At 40.1% G+C, this 25,269-nt stretch overlaps 1 protein-coding gene and 1 non-coding gene across 4 annotated transcripts in view; one reads left to right on the top strand and one right to left on the bottom strand.

Moving 5' to 3' along the window:
* Positions 1 to 25,269, bottom strand: part of CHRNA5 (cholinergic receptor nicotinic alpha 5 subunit) — a 61,337-nt gene that overhangs the window by 7,209 nt on the left and 28,859 nt on the right. For 2 of the 3 annotated variants that reach the window (XM_022580146.3, XM_089906941.1), the window contains exons 2-3: positions 6,128 to 6,279; positions 1,387 to 1,431 (exon numbers count right to left, since the gene is read on the bottom strand). In XM_022580146.3, coding sequence (XP_022435854.1) covers positions 1,387 to 1,431; positions 6,128 to 6,279 — 197 coding nt within the window. Of the gene's footprint in view, positions 1 to 1,386; positions 1,432 to 6,127; positions 6,280 to 19,770; positions 19,878 to 25,269 lie in introns of all 3 variants that reach the window. The other variant, XM_089906942.1, reaches the window with a different exon arrangement.
* On the top strand, positions 23,412 to 23,504 carry LOC115802790 (small nucleolar RNA SNORD116). The gene has a single exon (XR_004023340.1). It is a non-coding gene; the product is annotated as a small nucleolar RNA SNORD116 (small nucleolar RNA).

Raw genomic sequence — 25,269 nt, 5'->3', positions numbered from 1 at the left:
CCCTCACGTGGTGGCTCTAGCCATGGTCCTCAGGAGACACAGGCGAGGACCAGAGCTGCGTACATTCATGGATCTGCTCAACACCTCTTCTCCCACCAGCTGACCATGCCCAGGAGCTGCAGCCATGGGCACCTAAAGTCCAAGTTCAAGGGAAACATTCTCTTTTCTAGCTGTCTTGTCAATGACTGGCTGGACTGGTCCATGCAAAGAGCAGTTGGATTTATTACACATTCCACATAGTTTAACACCTTGTCCCACCTCCACACAGTAACAATTCTGTGATCACGTCAAGACTTGCACCCCGGGCTTCCCTGGTGGCGCAGTGGTTGACAGTCCGCCTGCCGATGCAGGGGACACAGGTTCGTGCCACGGTCCGGGAAGATCCCACATGCCACGGAGCGGCTGGGCCCGTGGGCCATGGCCACTGAGCCTGCGCGTCCGGAGCCTGTGCTCCGCAACGGGAGAGGCCACAACAGTGAGAGGCCCGCGTACCGCAAAAAAAAAAGACTTGCACCCCAAGGAAAGCACACATGTCTTTCAGGAATTGGGGGTTAGGAAACTGGCAGTAGGTATTAAAAATCAGCAATAATAAAGAACAAAGGGAAGCACTCAACAGCAGTTGGGGACATCTGGCCCAGAAAGAAAAGAAGTCCTTTATATAAGAGAGACTATGAACATAAAAATAAATCACTACATTCTTGCCTGTTCCCATCTCACTGAAGAGTAAAAGCCAAAATCCTACAGTGGCCTAGAAGCCACTACTCATAACCTATGCTAGGAACACCCATCGGCCTCCTGTTCCTTCACTGACCTCATCTCCTACACCCGTCCCATGGCCACTCACCTCCAGCCAGCTGGCTTCTTTGCTGCTCCCTGAACACGCCAGGCACCTTCCAGCCTCAGGACCTTTGCACGTTTTTGTCCCCTCTGCTTGGAACAGTCCTCCTCCAGATACTCACATAGCTTGCTTCTCCCCCTCCTTCAAGTCTTTGTTCAAATATTACCTTCTCAGTGGTACTTCCCCTGCCCATCCTATTTAAAAGTACAGTCCCCAACCCTCCCTATCTGCTCTCCTGGTGTATTCTTCTCCAAGCTTATCAGCTTGAGGGTACTATACAACTTCCTATCTATTCCCCCCATTGGAATGAAGTTCATTGAGGGCCTAGACTTTTGTCTGTTTTGTTCACTGCTGTTTCCCCAGTGCCCAGAACAGTGCCTGGCATATAGCGGGCACTCAAATAATATTAACTGAATGAATACAAGACTCCATCTACCTCATCCTTCTGCCTCCTGCCAATCCACCAAGACCAGATACTCATGCTACAAACCCTGTAATAACAGTGGCACCAGTCAACAGTTGGGTGGCCCTTTGAATTTTATACATACCTGCTTCAACCAGACATTGGTTGTCATTAACTGATTTTTCTCATCCTATGAAATAAAAATTTAAATAAGGCTGATTATTTCAATTACAGAAACAATAATTCTTTAAATAAGAATTTTCTCAGTTTTATATAAACACTCCTCTCTATATAGTACCTATGTTCTGTTCATCAATCCAGTTCTCTAGAAAAGCAGGATCTTTTTACCAGCCTAATTTCACATTATTCCTTCCAACATACTCTGTATTTCAGATAAGCTGCCCGAAAGGACACCATTGGCATTTTTAGATTTAATATTAATAGTCTCAGCTACTACATTTCCTCAAATCTAAGATGCAATCTAAGAATCACAACATTATTTTATGTACTTAGCACTAAGAAAGAAAAAGGCTGATAATGAATTGTAAGTTGTCATTAATTATAAGACATCTTGACTTCAGAAGTGCTAAAATGTGGAAAAATGTGCATCTTACAATCAGTGAGATACAATGTGTGCATTCTTGAGGGACTATAGCTTCTGCTGAGGCACATATTTGAGTCTCTCCATGGAGCTGTTACGTAGAAAAAAATATGGATGTCAGAGCCTTGAATGGCAACTTCATAAAGCTTTTACATCCTACTTTTCTAGAGGACCAGGGATCCTTGCTACTTACACCTTCCTGTTGTCTTATCTTCACTTACGCCAGTCCTTCACTGAATTTTCAAAGCCTAATTAAAGTGATAACTCTTTCATTAAGTTTTACTGAAATATCATGGAGCCAACTGAACCAGTAAAAGATCACCATGATCATCAACCACAAACAGACCCTGTGTAGGATACAATGCCCAGAGCACATAGACACACAAAAGCACGAGGCAATCCCTACAGTTCGGTAGAGAGGATGGGATATAAATAGCTTAGGTGACCAGAGTGTTTCCATTCCCTATCCCATCCGAACAACAGGTGAATGACCTAGGAGAAAGGAGGAGGCCAGAAGGAAGCACATCCCTAGGGACAAAGACAGCTGTTAGGTCCCTACATGGAAAGAATGGGTCCTAGGAAATACAGCATGGCCATCCCTCTGACACTGTCTTCCAGTGAGCAATTTTCCTTGATTAAAACACTAGAGCTGGAAAGGGCCTAGAGATTTTATCTACTGTAATCCCTTCATTTTGCAAATACGAAAACTGGCCCAGTGAGGCAACTTGCTTAAAATCCCACCACCAATTAGTGGTAAAACCGATTCTAAAACTCAAAACTCCTACATTTAAACGCTACGCCACCAGCTCTACCGTCCACCCCAAGGTCACACACCATCCAGGATAACTGCTGAGCCCTGTATTAGAATATGCCTTTCAGACCAAAGTTCTAACCAGAGGCATTACAAATTAGGAAAGTTCTGGTAAACATATTACCTGTGATGCTGCATGGCAGTAGGTCGTCTTTGAGAATCTAATGAAAATTATAGACCTTTTCACCAGAAAAATGTGAACACACATAGATTTTGCTCTGTGAGCTAGGACCTAGTCCATACTTAGTATCTTTAATAGTAACAGAGATAAAAGAAAAACCCATAAGTTCACAGCTGGCCCCAAAGATGTGGGTTAGCCATTGCCTTAGGGGGGATACAGCCTCTTTTAACCTCAAGTATCTCTTGAGCATCTATCACGTGTTCAACACAGTGGAGGATGCAACAAAAACCAAACTGAGGGACTTCCCTGGTGGCACAGTGGTTAAGAATCCACCTGCCAATGCAGGGGACACAGGTTCGAGCCCTGGTCCGGGAAGATCCCACATGCCGCGGAGCAACTAAGCCCGTGCGCCACAACTACTGAGCCTGCACTCTAGAGCCCATGAGCCACAACTACTGAAGCCTGCGCTCTGCAAAGAGAAGCCACTACAATGAGAAGCCTGTGCACCACAATGAAGAGTAGCCCCCTCTCGCCGCAACTAGAAAAAGCCTGCGTGCAGCAACAAAGACCCAACACAGCCAAAAATAAATAAATTAATTAATTGATTAATTTTTTTAAAAAAACCAAACTGAGTGAAGACAAATGTATGATGACACTCAGGAGGAAACCACAGATAAAGAAATGTTAACTACTCATAAGCATGGCAGAAAAGTTTTAGGGGTAATAGGGTTTTTTTTAACCTGACCATAAAAATAAAATCAAAACAAGCCAACACTGATATTTTAAAAAGACAGAGTGAGAACACGTAGGAAGTAAGATAGGAATCTGAGGAAACTTCAAGGAAGAGCCACTAAACATGAACACAGGGTTGCGGGGCAAAGACCTTAGAGATTAAAAGGAACATAAACCCACTGAGAAGCAATTCAGTGAAGCTTCTATCAATGTCCAGGGCCCTTGACCCTCATCTTCCTTGACTCCAGTCCTCCTCCCCTCTCATTGTCACTGACCGTATATTTTCTGGGCTCTTCTCTCAAGAAGCAACCCTTCCTCAACGTCTCTGCTTGGCTAACCCTTGCTTCTACCACGTTCTGTGAATGTTCTTCAAGGATCAGGCTCCTGCTCTCTCTGCTTTAAAACTGCATCAGTTCAAAGTTTTCAACAATCATCCCCGGGCCAGCAATTCCAAACCGACATCCTCAGCCTTGTCTCTCACCTCGGAGCCAGTCTTGACCTTCCAAGTTCCTCAGTGAACATTTTCTTTTGAATGGACCACAATGACCTCATACCAAAAGCAAACCCATCGTCTTCTCTGCCCTGCCCCCATAACAACCAATTTTCTCTTTCAAATTGGTTACCCTTCTAACCACCTAGGCTTCAAAATAAGACACTTCCCTCCATATTCAGTGGTCAAGTCCTGTTCCTTCTTATATTTGGTCTAACTTGCCTCTCAAGCTTCTAATCTTTCACTCTTTGAAGCCACATATTTAATTATCTTATTGATCCTCTTAAAGTACTGCTTTTACCATGTCTGTTACCCATCAGATCTCTCATTCACTCAGCATTTACTACGTGCCAGACACCATGCTAGGCTCTGGGACAGACACAGGACTAAAGCTCACTCTGCTTTGAGGCAGCCCTGCCAGCACATGAGTGCCAGTCAGTGTAACTGGAACAGAAGAGAGACTGTCTTAGGAAGTTCGGATTTCAGAGTCTGACAGATGAATTTGGCCTTGAAGGATAAATGGCTTGTGCTGAGAAGGAAAGTTCTCCAAACAGAAGCAATGGCAGGAGCAAAGGCACAGTGGCACACAGGCATCACTCCTCACCTCCTCTACCATCCAGTCAGACCATCGATCTAAACAGCCGAACAAAAAAAAATGTACCTGTGATTATACTGTTCCTTGTTATTAAAGTTCTTTCCTCTCTGCATGCCAGATCCTACACTTAGCACAAGCCCAGCTCAAGTGCCACTTCTTCTACCCAGGCTTCTTTGATAATCTCAATCATCAAGATCCGAAATCCCAGATCTCTGTGACATCACGATTTAGTACTGCAGCATTCTACACTTACTCCATTTACATGCTGACAGTCCCAGCTAGAAAGAAAAGTTGAAAGCAAGCCCTACTAACTTACTTCCTACTTCCCTATGTTTAATTTATATTTAAAATCTTCCTGTGTTGCCTAGCAAAGGATCAAGCACAGAGTCCATATTCATTGATCTTTCTGGAAGCAATTAGGTTACATATATCAGTCAACAGACTTCAAAAATGTATATCCTTTGATTCATCACCTTTCTTAAGGAAAGGAGAAATTCAAACATTTATGTACAAATATTCATCATTGTCCTTTATAATAGGAAAAATTGGGAGCAAGCTTCTGCCAACAATAAGAGAATGTTTAAATAAATTATAAATGAAATACAGCCATCAAAAATTACATTTGAAGATTATATAATAAGAAAATGTTCATCATGTAACAATAGGGGAAAAAGCAATAATCAAAATTATATCTAAAATAATACTTCAATTTTGTAACATATTCACAAAGAAAAAACTGGCAAGAAACACAACAAAATGTTACCAATGGTCATTTCTGGGTGGTAGAATTACAGTCAAGTTTTATTTTCTTATTCTTATTTTTTTGAACTTCCTAAATTCTTTCCAAAAATCATGCATTGCTTCTCTAATCAGAAAATAAAGGCACACCTATAAATGTTATCTGTATCCATCCATACATACACACACACATATTTGACTATTCTGGGAACACAACAGGGAAACAATTATTGATTGACATGATCAGAAAAAGAAGAAACTAGTTTAAAAATTAGCGTGAACCTTTTAGTCTAAAATAGAAATAATCTCTTGACAATAAGAACAAGTTACAATGGGGAATTTACTACCTGGTAAATGTCACATGGAAAAACCTAAGAAATGTTTTAAGTGTGATACTGAGGCAATGATCTGTTGAGATCCCTTTTCGGTCCTAAAAATCTACAACTCTAACTCTTGGGTTTTTTCTTTTAAATTTTTTGACTTTTTGGTCATATTTTTTAACATATTTAAGGAGAAACTTCCATATAAAGGGTTTAATATCTTTGAATTTATTAAAAAATAGACCTATTTTAATTACCAAATGAGATAAAATGATTTCTAAACTACACAAGATTATATAAACATACAGCATTCCTATGTCTGTGGTGTAATAATTGTTTTTCCCTGGTGAGTTCCTGGAGGAAAAGGACTATGTTCATTCAACTTTGTAATCTTTGCAGCCGAGCACGGTGCCTGGGCACACAATACGCTCTCCACAGACCTGTGTGAAATTGAATATGGAATGATATGCACACCTACCACATCCACTAATTGAGATATTGCAAGGCCAAACTTTATTTTTATTTTGTCATTCAGGTGTTCCACTGGACGAACCCATCTCTCGTAGTCTTGAAATAAATCCTTAAACAAACTATCTTCATGTTTGGCAACAAAGGATGGTTCAGCTAATCCTGTATAACAAATTTTTAAAAGTTAGTGGATTGGCTTCTCTCCCACCAAATACCTCTACTTTAAAAAAGTTTTGCATTACTAATGAACCAAAGTATTATTTAGGCTATTGTCAAAGGTGATTTTAAAATGAAGGAGATTTAAAAATGTTTGTGATCAATAAGGGACACTCTGGTTCAGATATATTTCCTAGTTAAATCAGATTATTCACATGGAAATATGCTGAATTCCGAAAGAAGCACTCAGTACTTAATACAGAGTAATTTAAAATCTAAGTAACAAAAGCTTTTAAATTACCAGGGCTAGGGGGGTTGCTTGTCATAAAATTCCAAACCTAGAAAACAGATATATTAAAGTTTATTTATCAACTATAAATGTAAAATAAACATGCTTTAATTTACATGCTTTTAATATACAAATATATAAATATTGAACAAATTTTTCAGATTTGTCATACATTTGTTTGCTAGACATTTGTATACAATTACCTTAGGGCCTAAGACTTAAAAAAAAAAGATAAAATTTAAAAAGTTTTAGATGCCATAAGCCAAAGACTGGTTAGATTTATGGATCACAGTTATGTTTACACTTCTAATAAACTTAAGTAAGCCTCTTTAAAGAAATGAGTTTTCAGTGTTTTATGGACACTGGAGTCTCTATTAAGGAAATGTGGAATGTGTGAAATTCAAGGATGACATTTACTCAAGACTCATGATTCTACAAAGAAAAAACATTTATTTAAAACAAAATGTCACTGGCTTATTTATCATAAAGTATATACATAGGGATTTAGAGTAGCTAGTGTTGGCCTTTCTCTAACCTAAAAGAAATGATTTAACAGAAAATTAGCACTTTCACAAAATCTTCTCTTTTTGTTGTGATAGACCATGTTTTCTATTTGGAGCTATTAAAAAGTATCTGGTTACTCTAGCTAGAGGAAACCCATTCCCTGATTTTCTTTCACTGCTTATTTCTTCATGAATAGAGCAGCTTACCCCTCAGAGTTTATGTCTTGCTTCCCTGGGCAATTTAAGATATTTGATTTGATCTATAAATATCATAGAGTTTGTGCCATGCCTCTGTAAAAGCCTCCTTATGCTGAAATGTACAGCACTGGAGATATTTCAGTTCAGTTAGAATGTTATACACTAGAGAGGCATTCTTTTTAATGTTCAAAAGCTGTTAATTTCAGAGGTTCAAGTTAAAATAGCATTACTGAACCATTTCTCCTATTCTGATCCTATTTTAAAATGGAAACAACAAAAGTTTAAGGTTGTTTAAAGGACAGAGATAACAAAATGTTTTTTAACAGAATCTAAGGAAACTTTGCCTTACGGAAAAAAATACTAACTTGAATTGCCACCTCAAATTTTGTTTGAAAGAAAGTAGATAGGGTATAAATAAATAAAATGATAAATTTATCCTAACATTCTACTTAATGAGAACACTTAAGATACTACCTTGTGAATACCTTCTTAGTACATCCAATACTAGAAATACCATTTTCTTAGCACAACTTTACAGAAATGCCAGGTGCAAAGGTCAGTGGTATTTTAGCACAAAACCTTAATGGTGCACTCAAATTCTAGTTAGAGGTCATGTTTCTTTAGTTGGTTCTAAATGTTTTAAGCTTATACTGCTCATAAACCTCAAAATATTAAGAGGGAGATGATCCAATACATTCCCTCACTTCACAAATGAGGATATATGACCAGAAAGGCCAGTGCTACAGAGCTCATCAGTGGCAGAGCTCTGAAGGCCTCCCCTCTACCTTTTGCTCTTTCCACCCTAACATCTTCCACCTTGTGACAACTTTCTAAAAGAGCTTAATATCACATGCTGAGACCTCAAGCCCACACCAGTGTTTGTTCATTCATTCATTCAACAAACATTTAACAGAATGTGCCTTGTATCAGGCACCATGCCAAATGCTGGAAATACACTAGTAATCAAAGACAGCATCCACATTTACAGCCCAGTAGTAAGGACTGGCTCCAAAAATGTGATACTGTATATAAGCTAAATTCTATAGAAACTGAATCAAACTAAAAAATTATATTTTGAAAGTTGCTGTGAGGACTTCCCTGGTGGTGCAGTGGTTAAGAATCCGCCTGACAATTCAGGGGAAAAAGCTTGGGGCCCTGGTCCAAGAAGATCCCACATGCCATGGAGCAACTAAGCCTGTGTGACACAACTACTGAGTCTGCACTCTAGAGTCCACTCTAGAGCCCACAACTACTGAGCTCACATGCCACAACTACTGAAGCGCACACGCCTAGAGCCCGCGCTCCACAACAAGAGAAGCCACCACAATAAGAAGCCCGCGCACCACAACGAAGAGTAGCCCCTGCTCACTGCAACTAGAGAAAGCCCGCGCACAGCAGTGAAGACCCAATGCAGGCAAAAATAAATAAATTTATACATATAAGAAAAAAGTTGTTGTGAATAGTGAACGTGTGCTCATCCTACTCAAAATAAATACTTTAAATCAATCACTTTCAACCTAGGTTCCTTGGAATCCAGGGGCATTTATACTATACTATTCTCATTTATATCATACTGCTCTGCATTATTTTTCAATTACGTCACATAAGTCTTGGGTCACCAAAGAAACCAATATCCTGGAATGTAGGAATCCTTTCTTTAGTTTGGCATTCCTAAAGTATAATACTTAGTATTGATCACAGTAGTTACTTAAGAGTAGTTTTTCTTCCCTCACTACTTAAAGAGGAAATGAGGGGAGATTGGTTCAAGATGGCAGAGTAGAAGGACGTGCTCTCACTCCCTCCTGTGAGAGCACCAGAATCACAACTAACTGGTGAACAATCATGAACAGGAAGACACTGGAACTCACCAAAAAAGATACCCCACATCCAAAGACAAAGGAGAAGCCACAATGAGACGGCAGGAGGGGCGCAATCACAATAAAATCAAATCCTATAATTGCTGGATGGGTGACTCACAAAATAGAGAACACTTACACCGCAGAAGTCCACCCACTGGAGTGAAGGTTCTGAGCCCCATGTCAGGCTTCCCAACCTGGAGGTCCAGCAATGGGAGGAGGAATTCCTAGAGAATCAGACTTTGAAGTCTAGCAGGACTTGATTGCAGGACTTCAACAGGACTGGGGGAAACAGAGACTCCACCCCTGGAGGGCACACACAAAGTAGTGTGCACATCAGGACCCAGGGGAAGGAGCAGTGACCCCATAGGAGACTGAACCAGACCTACCTGCTGGTGTTAGAGGGTCTCCTGCAGGGGTGGGGGGTGGCTGTGGCTCACCGTGAGGACAAGGACACTGGCATCAGAAGTTCTGGGAAATACTCCTTGGCATGAGCCTTCCCAGGGTCTACCATTAGCCCCACCAAAGAGCCTGTGTAGGCTCCAATGTTGGGTCGCCTCAGGCCAAACAACGAACAGGTCGGGAACCCAGCCCCACCCATCAGCAGACAAGCAGATTAAAGATTTACTGAGCTCTGCCCACCAGAGCAACAGCCAGCTCTACCCACCACCAGTCCCTTCCATCAGAAAACTTGCAGAAGTCTCTTAGATAGCCTCATCCACCAGAGGGCAGTCAGCAAAAGCAAAAACAACTACAATCCTGCAGCCTGTAGAACAAAAACCACATTCGCAGAAAAACAGACAATATGAAAACACAGATGGCTATGTACCAGATGAAGGAACAAGACAAAATCCCAGAAAAACAACTAAATGAAGTGGAGATAGGCAACCTTCCAGAAAAAGAATTCAGAATAATGATAGTGAAGATGATCCAGGACCTTGGAAACAGAATGGAGGCAAAGATCGAGAAGATGCGAGAAATGTTCAACAAAGACCTAGAAGAATTAAAGAACAAACAGAGACGAACAATACAATAACTGAAATGAAAAATACACTAGAAGGAATCAATAGCAGAATAACTGAAGGAGAAGAACAGATAAGTGAACTGGGAGACAGAATGATGGAATTCACTGCTGCGGAACAGAATAAAGAAAAAAGAATGAAAAGAAATGAGGACAGCCTAAGAGACCTCTGGGACAACATTAAATGCAACAACATTCACATTATAGGGGTCCCAGAAGGAGAAGAGAAAGAGAAAGGACCCGAGAAAATATTTGAAGAGATCATAGTCGAAAATTTCTCTAACACAGGGAAGGAAATAGCCACCCAAGTCCAGGAAGTGCAAAAAGTCCTATACAGGATAAACCCAAGGAGAAACATGCCGAGACACATAGTAATCAAATTGGCAAAAATTAAAGACAAAGAAAAACTACTGAAAGCAGCAAGGGAAAAACGACAAATAACATGCAAGGGAACTCCCATAAGGTTAACAGCTGATTTCTCAGCAGAAACTCTACAAGCCAGAAGGGAGTGGCAGGATATACTTAAAGTGATGAAAGGGAAGAACCTACAACCAAGATTACTCTACCAGGAAAGGACCTCATTCAGATTCCATGCAGAAATCAAAAGCTTTACAGACAAGCAAAAGCTAAGAGAATTCGGCACCACCAAAAACTAAGAGAATTCAGCACCACCAAAGCTCTACAACAAATGCTAAAGGAACTTCTCTAACTGGGAAACAAAAGAGAAGAAAAGGACCTACAAAAACAAACCCAAAAAATTAAGAAACTTGTAATAGGAACATACATATCGATAATTATCTTAAACGTGAATGGATTAAATGCTCCAACCAAAAGACACAGGTTTGCTGAAAGAATACAAAAAAAACACCCATACATATGTTGTCTACAAGAGACCCACTTCAGACCTAGGGACACATACAGACTGAAAACGAAGAGGTGGAAAAAGATATTCCATGCCAATGGAAATCAAAAGAAAGCTGGAGTAGCAATACTCATATCAGATAAAATAGACTTTAAAATAAAGAATGTTACAAGAGACAAGGAAGGACACTAAATAATGATCAAGGGATCACTCCAAGAAGAAGATATAACAATTATAAATATATATGCACCCAACATAGGAGCACCTCAATACATAAGGCAACTGCTAACAACTATAAAAGAGGAAATTGACAGTAACACAATAATAGTGGGGAACTTTAACACCTCATTTACACCAATGGACAGATCATCCAAACAGAAAATTAATAAGGAAACACAAGCTTTAAATGACACAATAGACCAGATAGATTTAGTTGATATTTATAGGACATTCCATCCAAAAACAGCAGATTACACTTTCTTCTCAAGTGCGCATGGAACATTCTCCAGGATAGATCATATCTTGGGTCACAAATCAAGCCTTAGTGAAATTAAGAAAATTGAAATCATATCAAGCAACTTTTCTGACCACAATGCTATGAGATTAGAAATCAATTACAGGGAAAAACCCGTAAAAAACACAAACACATGGAGGCTAAATAATACGTTACTAAATAACCAAGAGATCACTGAAGAAATCAAAGAGGAAATCAACGAATACCTAGAGACAAATGACAATGAAAACACGACAATCTAAAACCTATGGGATGCAGCAAAAGCAGTTCTAAGAGGGAAGTTTATAGCAGTACAATCCTACCTCAAGAAACAACAAACATCTCAAATAAATCATCTAACCTTACACCTAAAGGAACTAGAGAAAGAAGAACAAACAAAACACAAAGTTAGTAGAAGGAAAGAAACCATAAAGATCAGAGCAGAAATAAATGAAATAGAAACAAAGAAAACAATAGCAAAGATCACTAAAACTAAAAGCTGATTCTTTGAGAAAACAAACAAAATTGATAAACCTTTAGCCAGACCCATCAAGAAAAGGAAGGAGAGGACTCAAATCAATAAAACTAGAAATGAAAAAGGAGAAGTTACAACAGACATGGCAGAAATACAAAGCATCCTAAGACAGTACTACAAGCAACTCTATGCCAGTAAAATGGACAACCTGGAAGAAATGGACAAATTCTTAGAAAGATATATAACCTTCCAAGACTGAACCAGAAAGAAATAGAAAATATGAACAGACCAATCACAAGTAATGAAATTGAAACTGTGATTAAAAATTTTCCAACAAAGAAAAGTCCAGGACCAGATGGCTTCACAGGTGAATTCTATCAAACATTTAGAGAAGAGTTAACACCCATCCTTCTCAAACTCTTCCAAAAAATTGCAGAGGAAGGAACACTCCCAAACTCATTCCATGAGGCCACCATCACCCTGATACCACAACCAGACAAAGATACTACAAAAAAAGAAAATTACAGACCAATATCACTGATGAATATAGATGCAAAAATCCTCAACAAAATACTAGCAAACAGAATTCAATGACACATTAAAAGGTACATATACCATGATCAAGTGGGATTTATCCCAGGGATGCAAGGATTCTTCAGTATATGCAAATCAATCAATGTGAAAAACCATATTAACAAAATGAAGAATAAAAACCATATGATCTGGCTTCCCTGGTGGCGCAGTGGTTAAGAATCTGCCTGCCAATGCAAGGGACACGGGTTCAAGCCCTGGTCCGGGAAGATCCCACATGCCGCGGAGCAGCTAAGCCCGTGTGCCACAACTACTGAGCCTGCGCTCTAGAGCCTGCAAGCCACAACTACTGAGCCCATGCACCACAACTACTGAAGCCTGCGTGCCTAGAGCCTGTGCTCCCAACAAGAGAAGCCACGACAATGAGGAGCCCATGCACCGCAACGAAGAGTAGCCCCTGCTCACAACTAGAGAAAGCCCGCGCACAGCAAGGAAGACCCAACGCAGACAAAAAAAAATTAAAAAATAAAAAATAAAATTAATTAATTAATTAATTAAAAAATAAAACCATATGATCATCTCAATAAATGCACAAAAAGCTTTTGACAAAATTCAACACCCATTTATGATAAAAACTCTCCAGAAAGTGGGCATAGAGAGAACCTACCTCAACATAATAAAGGCCATATACGACAAACCCATAGCAAACATCATTCTCAATGGTGAAAAACTGAAAGCATTTCCTCTAAGATCAGGAACAAGACAAGGATGTCCACTCTCACCACTATTATGCAACATAGTTTTGGAAGTCCTAGCCTTGGCAATCAGAGAAGAAAAAGAAATAAAAGGAATACAAATAGGAAAAGAAGTAAAACTGTCACTCTCTGCAGATGACATGATACAATACACAGAGAATCCTAAAGATGCCTCCAGAAAACTACTAGAGCTAATCAATGAATTTGGTAAAGTTGCAGGATACAAAATTAATGCACAGAAATCTCTTGAATTCCTATACACTAATGATGAAAAATCTGAAAGAGAAATTAAGGAAACACTCCCATTTACCACTGCAACAAAAAGAATAAAATGCCTAGGAATAAACCTACCTCGGAAGACAAAAGACCTGTATGCAGAAAACTATAAGACACTGATGAAAGAAATTAAAGATGATACAAACAGATGGAGAAATATACCATGTTCTTGGATTAGAAGAATCAATAATGTGAAAATGACTATACTACCCAAAGCAATCTACAGATTCAGTGCAATCCCTATCAAATTACCAATGGCATTTTTTACAGAACTAGAACAAAAAATCTTAAAATTTGTATGGAGACACAAAAGACCCCAAATAGCCAAAGTGGTCTTGAGGGAAAAAAACAGAGCTGGAGGAATCAGACTCCCTGACTTCAGACTATACAACAAAGCTACAGTAATCAAGACAATATGGTACTGGCACAAAAACAGAAATATAGATCCATAGAACAGGATAGAAAGCCCAGAGATAAACCCATGCACCTATGGTCAACTAATCTATGACAAAGGAGGCAAGGATATACAATGGAGAAAAGACAGCCTCTTCAATAAGTGGCGTTGGGAAAACTGGACAGGTACATGTAAAAAAATGAAATTAGAACACTCCCTGGGAACATATGTATATGTATAACTGATTCACTTTGTTATAAAGCAGAAACTAACACACCATTGTAAAGCAATTATACCCCAATAAAGATGTTAAAAAATAAAATAAAGTAAACTCAAAATGGATTAGAGACATAAATGTAAGACCAGACACTATAAAACTCTTAGAGGAAAACATAGGAAGAACACTCTTTGACATAAATGACAGCAAGATCTTTTTTGACCCACCTCCTAGAGTAATGGAAATAAAAACAAAAATAAGTGGGACCTAATGAAACTTAAAAGCTTTTGCACAGCAAAAGGAACTACAAGCAAGACGAAAAGACAACCCTCAGAATGGGAGAAAATATTTGCAAACGAATCAATGGACAAAGGATTAATCTCCAAAATATATAAACAGCTCATGCAGCTCCATATTTAAAAAAGAAACAACCCAAGGCTTCCCTGGTGGCGCAGTGGTTGAGAGTCTGCCTGCCGATACAGGGGGCGCGGGTTCGTGCCCCAGTCCGGGAAGATCCCACATTCCAGGCAGTGGCTGGGCCCGTGAGCCATGGCCGCTGAGCCTGCGCGTCCGGAGCCTTGTGCTCCGCAACGGGAGAGGCCACAACAGTGAGAGGGCCACGTACCGCAAAAAAAAAAAAAAGAAACAACCCAATCCAAAAATGGGCAGAAGACCTAAATAGACATTTCTCCAAAGAAATGTCTTAGCCATACAGATGTCCAAGAAGCACATGAAAAGCTGCTCAACATCACTAATTATTAGAGAAATGCAAATCAAAACTACAATGAGGTATCACCTCACACCAGTTCGAATGGGCATCATCAGAAAATTTACAAATAACAAATGCTGGAGAGGGTGTGGAGAAAAGGGAACCCTCTTGCACTGTTGGTGGGAATGTAAATTGGTACAGCCACTATGGAGAACAGTATGGAGGTTCCTTAAAAAATTAAAAATAGAATTACCATATGATCCAGCAATCCCACTACTGGGCATATACCCTGAGAAAACCATAATTCAAAAAGACACATGCACCCGAATGTTCAATGCAGCACTATTTACAATAGTCAGAACATGGAAGCAACCTAAATGCCCATTGACAGATGAACGATTTTAGAAGATGTGGTACATATATACAATGGAATATTACTCAGCCATAAAAAGGAATGAAATTGAGTCATTTGTAGAGCCGTAGATGGATCTAGAGACTGTCATGCAGAGTGAAGTAAATCAGAAAGAGAAAAAAAAATATTGTATATTAACACATGTATGTGGAACCTAGAAAAATGGTACAGATGAACCGGTTTGCAGGGCAGAAATTGAGACACAGATGTAGTGAACAAACGTATAGACACCAAGGGGGGAAAGTGATGGTGGTGGGTGGTGGTGTGATGAATTGGGAGATTGGGATTGACATATATACACTAATATGGATAAAATGGATAACTAATAAGAACCTGCTATATAAAAAAATAAAGAAAATAAAATTCAAAAAAAAAGAGGGAACCAGGAGAAAGTTTTTGCAAATCATACATCTGACAAGGGATTTGTATAATAAAAGACCCAACAACCTAATCAACCCAATTTTAAAATAGGTAAGTTATCTAAAAGAAGAAAGGCTAAGTACATGAAAAGATGTTCAAAACCTTTAGCCATCAGGAAGATGCAAATCAAAACCATGAGATACCACATCATACCCACTAAGATGCCTATAATAAATAACACAGATAATAACGAGTGTTGGTAAAAATATGGAGAAATTGGGACCCTCATACACTGCTAGCGGGGAAGTAAAATTGTACTATTGCTTTGGAAAACAGTCTGGCAGTTCCTAAAAAGTTAAAGGGTGACCAAAGACCTAGCAATTCCACTCCTAGGTACATACTCACGAGAAATGAAAACCGACGTCCATACAAAAACTTGTATATGAATGTTCATAGCAGCATTATTCATAATAGCCAAAAAGTAGAAACAATGCAAATGCCCATCAAATGATAAATGGATAAAACATAGTATATCTAATAGAATATTATTTGGACATAAAAATGAGTGAATTACTGATGCATGCTAGAACCTAGATGAACCTTGAAAACATTATGCTAATAAAAGAAGCCTGTCACAAAAGACCACATATTATATGATTCCATTTACATGAAATATCCAGAATAGGCAAATCTATAGAAACACAAAGCAGATTTTTGATTGCCTAGAGAGGAAGTGCTTTGGGGGTGATATGAAAATGTTCTAAAATCAACTGTGGTGATGGCTGCATGTGAATATAGTAAAATCCACTGAATTATACACTTTCAATATTGAATTGTATCTCAATAAAGCTGTTATTAAAAGAGAACCTCTTTATGACTAATGACTGAGAAATATATGTACAAATATAGTAGTATATCTGAATTGAGAAAATATAACAAACAGTATAGGTATAACCTTCAGAAAAGCTATTTGAACAATTACCCCATAAGTTTTCTTAATAAACATAAAACTTAATGTGCAATGCCACTGCATTTATTTTCCTTATTTCTTTTTGATGTTTTATAACTTTCCCAGGAATAGTCTATTTTTTAAAAATTAAGACTTTGTTCCTCCCAACAAACAAAATCCAGGACCAAACAAGCACTTCACTGGTGAATTCTACCAAACATTTAAAGAAGAACTAATACCAGTCCTTCTCAAACGCTTCCAAAAAATAGGAAGGAACACTTCCAAACTCATTTTACAAGGCAAACACTACCCTGATACCAAAATCAGACAAGGATGCCACAAGAAAAGAAAATAACAGACTAATATCCCTGATGAACATAGATGCAAAAATCCTCAACAAGATATTAGCAAACCAAATTTAACAATACATTTAAACAATCATACACTATGGTCAAGCAGGATTTATTCAAGGGATGCAAGGATGATTCAATATCCAGAAGTCAATCAATGTGATACACATTAACAAAATGAAGGATAAAAATCATATGGTTGACACAGATGGAGAGAACAAATGTATGGACACCAAGAGGGGAAAGCGGGGTGTTGGGGGGTGCTGGTGGGATGAATTGGGAGATTGGGATTGACATATATACACTAATATGTATGAAATAAATAACTAATAAGAACCTACTGAATAAAAATATCAACTTAAATTAAATTCAAGAAAAATCATATGGTCATCTCAATAGATTCAGAAAAGCATTTGACAAAATTCGGCATCCATTGATGATTAAAAACTCTCAACAAAGCAGATATAGAGGGTACATACCTCAACATAATAAAGGCCATATACAAGTCCATAGCTAACATCATACTCAATGGTGAAAAGCTGAAAGCTTTTCTTCTAAGATCAGGAACAAGACAAGGATGCCCATTCTCACCACTTTTATTCAACATAGTGTTGGAAATCCTAGCAAGAGCAATTAACAAAGAAAAAGAGATAAAAGGCATCCAAATAGGAGAGGAAGAAGTAAAACTGTCACTATTTGCAGATGACATGATATTATACAAAGAGAAAACCCTAATGACTCCATCAAATAACTTTTAGAATAAAGGAATTCAGTTTAAAGTTGCAGGATACAAAATGAATATACAAAAATCTGTTGCTTTTGTATACACTAATAACAAACTATCAGAAAGAAAAGTTAAGAAAACAATCCCATTTACAGTTGCATCAAAAAGAAAAAGATACCTAGGAATAAATTTAACCAAGGAGGTGACAAACCTGTAGAATGAAAGCCATAAGACATTGATGAAAGAAATTGAAGAAGACACAAAGGGAGAGATATACTATGCTCATGGATTAGAAGAATTAGTATTGTTAAAATGTCCACACTGCCCAAACCAATGTACAGATTTAATACAATCTCTATCAAAATTCCAATGGCATTTTTCACAGAAATAGAATACACAATCCTAAAATTTGTATGGAAACACCAAAGACTCCAAATAGCCAAAACAATCTTGAGAAAGAACAAAGCTGATGGGATCATGTTCCCTGGTTTCAAACTACATTACAAAGCTATAACAATCAAAACAGTATGGTATTGTCATACAGACACATAGATCAATGGAACAGAATAGAGATCCCACAAATAAACCTACACATATATGGTCAACTGATTTATGATAAAGGAGACAAGAATATACAATGGGTTATAAAATGAATAAGTCACAGGGATGTAATATGCTGCACAGGAAACATAGTCAATACCTTTATATGGTGTGTAATGTATAAAAATATTGAATCAGTACATTGTACACCTGAAACTAATATAATATTGTAAGTCAACTATACTTCAATTTTTAAAATGTATATAGATAGATAGTTATACACAATGGGGAAAGGACAGCCTCTTCAATAAATGGTCCTGGGGAAACTGGACAGACATTTGCAAAAGAAAGAAATTGGACCACTATCTTACACCATACACAAAAATTAACGCAAAATGGATTAAAGACTTGAACATAAGACCTGAAACCATAAAACTAGAGGAAAACATAGTAAGCTCCTTGACATTGGTCTTGGTGATGATTCTTCGGATTTGACACCAAAAGCAAAGCCAACAAAAGTGAAAATAAGCAAGTGGAACTACATCAAACTAAAAAACTTTTACATAGCAAAGAAAACTACCAACAAAATGAAAAGGCAACCTACAGAATGGGAGAAATTATTTGCAAATCATATATCTGATAAGGGGTTAATATCCAAAATATATAAAGAACACATACAATTCAATGGCAAAAAAACCCCCAAACAATCCAATTAAAAAATGGGCAGAGGATCTGAATAAACACTTTTACAAAGAATACATACAGCTGGCCAAGAAGTAAATGAAAAGGTACTGAGAAGCACTGGTGAGGGTGTAGAGAAAAGGGAACCCTTGTGCACTATTGGTGGGAATGTAAATCAGTACAGCCACTATGGAAAACAGTACAGATGTTCCTCAAAAAATTAAAAATATAACTATCACGTGATACAGCAATTCTACTTCAGGGGCTTTACCCAAGGAAAACAAAAACACTAACTTGAAAAGATATTTGTAACCCATGTTCATTGCAGCATTACTTAGAATAGCCAAGATATGAAAACAACCTCGGTGTCCACAAATGGATGAATAAAGAAAATGTGATATATATATATACACACACACACACATAATATGTGCGTGTGCACATGTACACACACACACAATGGAATGTTATTCAACCATCAAAAAGAAGGAAATCCTGCCATTTGCGACAACATGGATGGACCTTGAGGGCATTATGCTAAGTGAAATAAGTCAGACAGAGAAAGACAAATACTATGTGATCTCACTTATATGTGGAATCTTTAAAAAAAAAATAGGAAAAAAAAAACAAACCCAGTTCATACAGAGGAACAGGAAGTGGGGGGTGGGAGAAATGGGTGAAGGGGCTCAAAAGGTAAAAAATTCCCGTTATAAAATAAGTCATGGGGGTGTAATGTACAGCATGGTGACTGTAGTTAATAAAACCATGTTACATATTTGAAGGTTGCTAAGAGAGTGAATCTTGAAAGTTCTCATCACAAGAAAAAAATTTGTAACTGTGTATGGTGGCAAATGTTAACCAGACTTACTATGGTGATCATAAACAATTAAAAAAAATAATACCTTTTAGAGCAGTTTGAGGTTCATAGCAAATCTGAGGGGAAGGTACAGAGATTTTTATATGCCCTGCCCCCCCCACATGCATAGCCTCCCCCATTATCAACATCCCCATCAGAGCAGAACATTCCTTGCAACTGATGAACCTACACTGATATATCATTATCACCAAAATCTATAGTTTACATTACACTTGCCTCTTGATGTTATATATTCTATGGGTTTGGACAAATTTATGATGGCATGAACCCATCATTACGGCATCCTACAGTATTTTCACTGCCCTAAAAATCCTCTGTGCTCTGCCTATTCATCTCTCCCCCTTCAACCTCCCGCAATCACTGAATTTTTTACTGTCTCCATGGTTTTGCCTTTAACAGTCTATTTTGATAACTATATTAATAACAGATTATGGTACTTGAATGGTCTGAATGTTTGTTTCTTCCCAAAATTCATGTTGAAATCCTAACCCCCAAAGGTTATGGTATTGGTAGGTAGGGCCTTTGGGAGCTGCTTCAGTCATGAGGGTGGAATCCCCATTAACAGGGCTAGGACCTTATAAAAAGGCTCCAGAGAGCTCCCTAGCACATTCTGCCATAAGAGGACACAACAAGAAGTCTGAGACCTGGAAGAGGGCCCTCATCCATCCACACTGATCCCAGACTTCCAGCCCCCAGAAGTGTGAGAAATCAATTCCTGTTGTGTATAAGCTACTCCGTGTGTGGCATTTTGCTATAGCAGCCCAAATGGACTAAGCCAGCATTTGAGTAATATCAACTGCACACTTTTTTTCTTTGTAAACCTCAACAGTACATTTTTAAAGTGTCAACAGCAAATGTGCGAACATCCTTTATAAGTGAAGAGACTAAAGTTCTGAAAGGTTGTCATTTGCCCAGGATCATACAGCAAAAGGCTGGGAAGCTGACTTGTCACAAGGCTTTGAAGCCAGGTTTGTCACCCAAGTCCATGGTTTTTCCATATCAAGTGATTCCACCTTTATAGGTTAAGTGCCAGTTAATCATAGAACTCTAATTGCAACCCAGATCAATCCTCTTTCCTCTTACTCAGTAGGCTTCTTGAGGTTATGGAAAATGAGAATAGGGGACTCTTTATGCATTTAAATGTTAAGCGCTAACATATATAACGATATAGAGAAACATCTTTATTTTTCTTAGTCATATATGTGATCCCTCCCCTCGGAGAGGCCTTCCTGATACCAATGGTCCTAGGATAAAAGAAGAATCCTGCTGCTCTCAAACACTGCTGATAGAAATGTAAAGTGTTACTGCCTTTTGGAAAAGTAACCTTGAAATATTTTAATCTTGCAAAATTTATCAAAAAATAAAAGTATATATTCCCTTGATTCAGCAACCCCACACCTAACTCCCATAGCAATAAAAGCACCAGTACATAAGGACATATGCACAAGAATGTTTACCACAGTAAACGCTGTAGCAAAAATCTGGAAACAAAACAAACAATTAGAGTATAACATATCCATTACATGAAATATTATGAAGTCATTAAAAGGCTTACAGGACAAAGGTGCCAGGACCACTCAATGTGGGAAAGAAGAGTTTCTTCAACAAATAGTGTTGGGAAAACTGGTTAGCCACATGCAAAAGAATTAAGTTGGATGCTTACCTAACACCATATACAAAAATCAGCTAAAAATGGATTAAAGACCTAAATTTAAGACCCCAAACCATAAAACTCCAAGAAGAAAACATAGGGGAAAAGCTTCATGATACTGGATTTGGCAATGATTTCTTGGAAATGACACCAAAAGCACAAGCAATACAAACAAAAATAGACAAATGAGACTATATCTAACTTAAAAACTTCTGTGCATCAAAGGATGTAATCAATTTTCTAAACAAGTATATACAAAATCTTTATAAATTCACATATTTCTCCAAAAGTGTACAAGCAGTCTCAATTCATTGGGACAAAAATCAATATTTTTGTGCTCCACAGGTGACTGAATGAAGTCTTTGTACAGTTCAGGGAAGCTATGGATAGAAACTGAGCTAGGTTTGAAAAACAATACTGTGTCATGTAAAAACAACAATTCACAGCTGTTGTGGACAGCCACTTGCTCCCTTTCAGGGTTCCAGGTCCCTTTGTGTGGCAGAGGTCTTAAATTTGAAGTCTTTCTGTGGTCCTCATGGACAGCGCCTTGGATCTCTGTGAGGTCCTCAGTAGTGTCTCTGTGTCGGAGGAGAGGTGCCAGGATGCATGGGGTGGGGTTGCCGTCATCAAAGTGGACATGCTTGCTCTCTTCCCTGGTGCTCAGTGTCCGTGTGTTTGCATGGCATCTGTGGCTTTCAGTCGGGTCGAGTTGCCCTGTGGGCAGGAGGATGGCACGTGTGACAAGGCTGTCGAGCATTTGAGCGTTTCCTTGGGGGTCAGGGCCGCAAGTCCTGCCAGCTGGAGAGCTGGCTGGAACGTGGCCGGGAAGGTGGCCTAGTTTCTGCTGTGGGGTTTGACCCTGGGTCATGGTTGCTGAAGACCACTGCTTCCCATGGTCGGTGTCCCTGCGGGTCCCCAGAAGATGATCTGGCCTAGTTGGCCTGAAGTGGCACCTGGGCTGAATTCCTTTGGCCCCTTGAGAGGAAGACAGGCTGCATCTTGCCTGTAGCCAGCTGCAGGGTGGTGTCAGCCTGCCCATGGGAGGCTCCCTTGTTCCTGGAAGCGCTGGCAGTGGCCCCAAGTGCACATCAGATGTGCTAGTAGCTGGCAGGGTCTCCAGGTCCACATAGATGTCACATCCACGGCCGGGAGGCTGGTCCCTCAAGTCTATGTGCTTTGGTCAGAAGGCGGGGCTGCTGGAGAGTGGGAGCCCATGGCTATTTCAACAGCCCATCGGGGTCAAAGTTCGCATGCGGCCTCTTGAAGGCGGCTGGGGTCTTTCTCCATTCAGTAGGAGGGTCCGAGGCCAGGGCTCTGTGTATAAGGTGTGGCTTTTACTGTTCAAGGCACTGCAGAGGAGCAAAGGGACACACAGAGACCAAGACGCAGATACAGAGGCACACACAGAAACCCGCAAGCATGTCCACGCGCGCAATCACAGACGCACGCATGCGCACACACATACACCCTCTCACGCGCAGGCCCACCTACGTGCCTACCTTCCTGCAGTTGTGCTGTCAGACATGCATTCAGTTCTCCTAAGTGATAGAGGTACTTGGGAAGCAGGTGCAGGGCTCACGCCCAGGTAAATGTTTGCATTAATCGTGTTTTCTGAGAACCACGGTCCAATTCTGAAGCCTGTGTGATTTCTGTCTACTTCTCAGGTGCACTTGCTGGGCAAGGCTGGCTGTTGGTGAGGACAAGAAGACCTTCGCGTGGTCTGAGGACTGGAGGTGGTAGGGAGACCTGGAAGAAGTGAGGTAGGCCCAGGGTGCCGAGCGTGGCTGTGGATACCTCAGGACAGTAGGCCTTCAAGCACCCCAAGATGTGCCACTGGATATTAGGGTTTCCTCAGACGGGCCCAGTGGCTGCAAGCATGGATTGACTGTTCCTCTTGCTGAGTGGCCTGGGGGCTGTGGATTCCCCAGGCTGTTGGAGTACTTGGGGGTCACTGGCTCCTCGGCGGAGCCACGCGGCCTGCCCTGTCGGGTTCTGCAGCGTCCCAGCACGTGCTCGGATTGATGATGACTCCCTTGTATGCATTCCTTGGAAAATCTGAACAAAATGAGGGAGAACACTCTACCGTTTCCTCATCGAAACTGAGGTCCAAAAAATAAAAACAACAATTCACAGTTGAACTGAAACACTGTGAATGCGTTAATACCTGCCATAAAACAACAATTTATCTAATACAGTATTAACCTGCTTGTCATGTAACACAATGTTCATTGCAGCACTATTTACAATAGCCAGGATATGGAAGCAACCTAACTGTCCATCAACAGATGAATGGATAAAGAAGATGTGGCACATATATACAATGGAATATTACTCAGCCATAAAAAGAAATGAAATTGAGTTATTTGTAGTGAGGGGGATGGACTCAGAGTCTGTCATACACAGTGAAGTCATAAAGAGAAAAATGAATATTGTATGCTAACACATATATATGGAATCTAAAAAAAAAATGGTTCTGAAGAATCTAGGGGCAGGACAGGAATAAAGACACAGACGTAGAGAATGGACTTGAGGACAGGGGGAGGGGGAAGGGTAAGCTGGGACGAAATGAGAGAGTGGCATGGACACATATACACTACCAAATGTAAAACAGATAGCTAGTGGGAAGCAGCCACATAGCACAGGGAGATCAGCTCGGTGCTTTGTGACCACCTAGAGGGGTGGGACAGGGAGGGTGGGAGGGAGAGGCAAGAGGGAGGGGATATGGGGATATATGTATACGTATAGCTGATTCACTTTGTTATACAACAGAAACAAACACAACAATGTAAAGCAATCATACTCCAATAAAGATGTTAAAAAAAAATTAACCTATTTGCTAAACAGGCTTTGATTTATAAGATGCATATATTTCCAAAACTGTTCAACATCTCTACTTATAAATTAATTCACAGGATTCATATAGTTGCTTTTTAGTTTCAAAAGGGTGTTAGCAAAAATAATACGAGGAGACCTTCAAGATGGCAGAGGAGTAAGACGTGGAGATCACGTTCCTCTCCACAAATACATCAGAAATACATCTACATGTGGAACAACTCCTACAAAACACCTACTGAACACTGGCAGAAGACCTCAGACTTCCCAAAAAGCAAGAAACTCCCCATGTACCTGGGTAGGGCAAAAGAAAAAAGAGACAAAAGAATAGGGACGGGACCTGCACCAGTGGGAGGGAGCTGTGAAGGAGGAAAGGTTTCCACACACTAGGAAGCCCCTTCACTGGTGGAGATGGCGAGTGGGCGGGGTGGGGGAAGCTTTGGAGCCACGGAGGAGAACACAGCAACAGGGGTGCGGAGGGCAAAGTGGAGAGATTCCCACACAGAGGATTGGTGCCGACCAGCACTCACCAGCCCAAGAGGCTTGTCTGCTCACCTGCCAGGGCGGGTGGGGGCTGGGAACTGAGGCTCCAGCTTCGGAGTTCAGATCCCAGGGAGAGGACTGAGGTTGCCTGCGTGAACACAGCCTGAAGGGGGCTAGTATGCCACAAGTAGCCTGGAGGGAGTCTGGGAAAAAGTCTGAAACTGCCTAAGAGGCAAGAGACCATCCTTTCGGGGTGTGCGAGGAGAAGGGATTCAGAGCACCGCAAAAACGAGCTCCAGAGACGGGCGCGAGCCGCGTCTGTCAGCGCAGACACCAGAGACGGGCGTGAAGTGCTAAGTCTGCTGCTGCAGCCACCAAGAAGCCTATGAGCAAGCACAGGTCACTATCCACGCCTCCCCTCCCGGGAGCCTGTACAGCCCACCACTGCCAGGGTCCCATGATCCAGGAACAACTTCCCCAGGAGAGCACACAGCACGCCTAAGGCTGTTGCAACGTCACGCTGGCCTCTGCTGCCGCAGGCTCGCCCCGCATTCTATA

This window comes from Delphinapterus leucas, chromosome 2 (genome assembly GCF_059928025.1).
Source record: "Delphinapterus leucas isolate spDelLeu-1000000601 "Yukka" chromosome 2, BTC_Dleu_Yukka2, whole genome shotgun sequence".
Classification (NCBI taxonomy): domain Eukaryota; kingdom Metazoa; phylum Chordata; class Mammalia; order Artiodactyla; family Monodontidae; genus Delphinapterus; species Delphinapterus leucas.
Note: the sequence above shows the minus strand (reverse complement) of the source record. Positions and strands in the feature narration are given on the sequence as shown.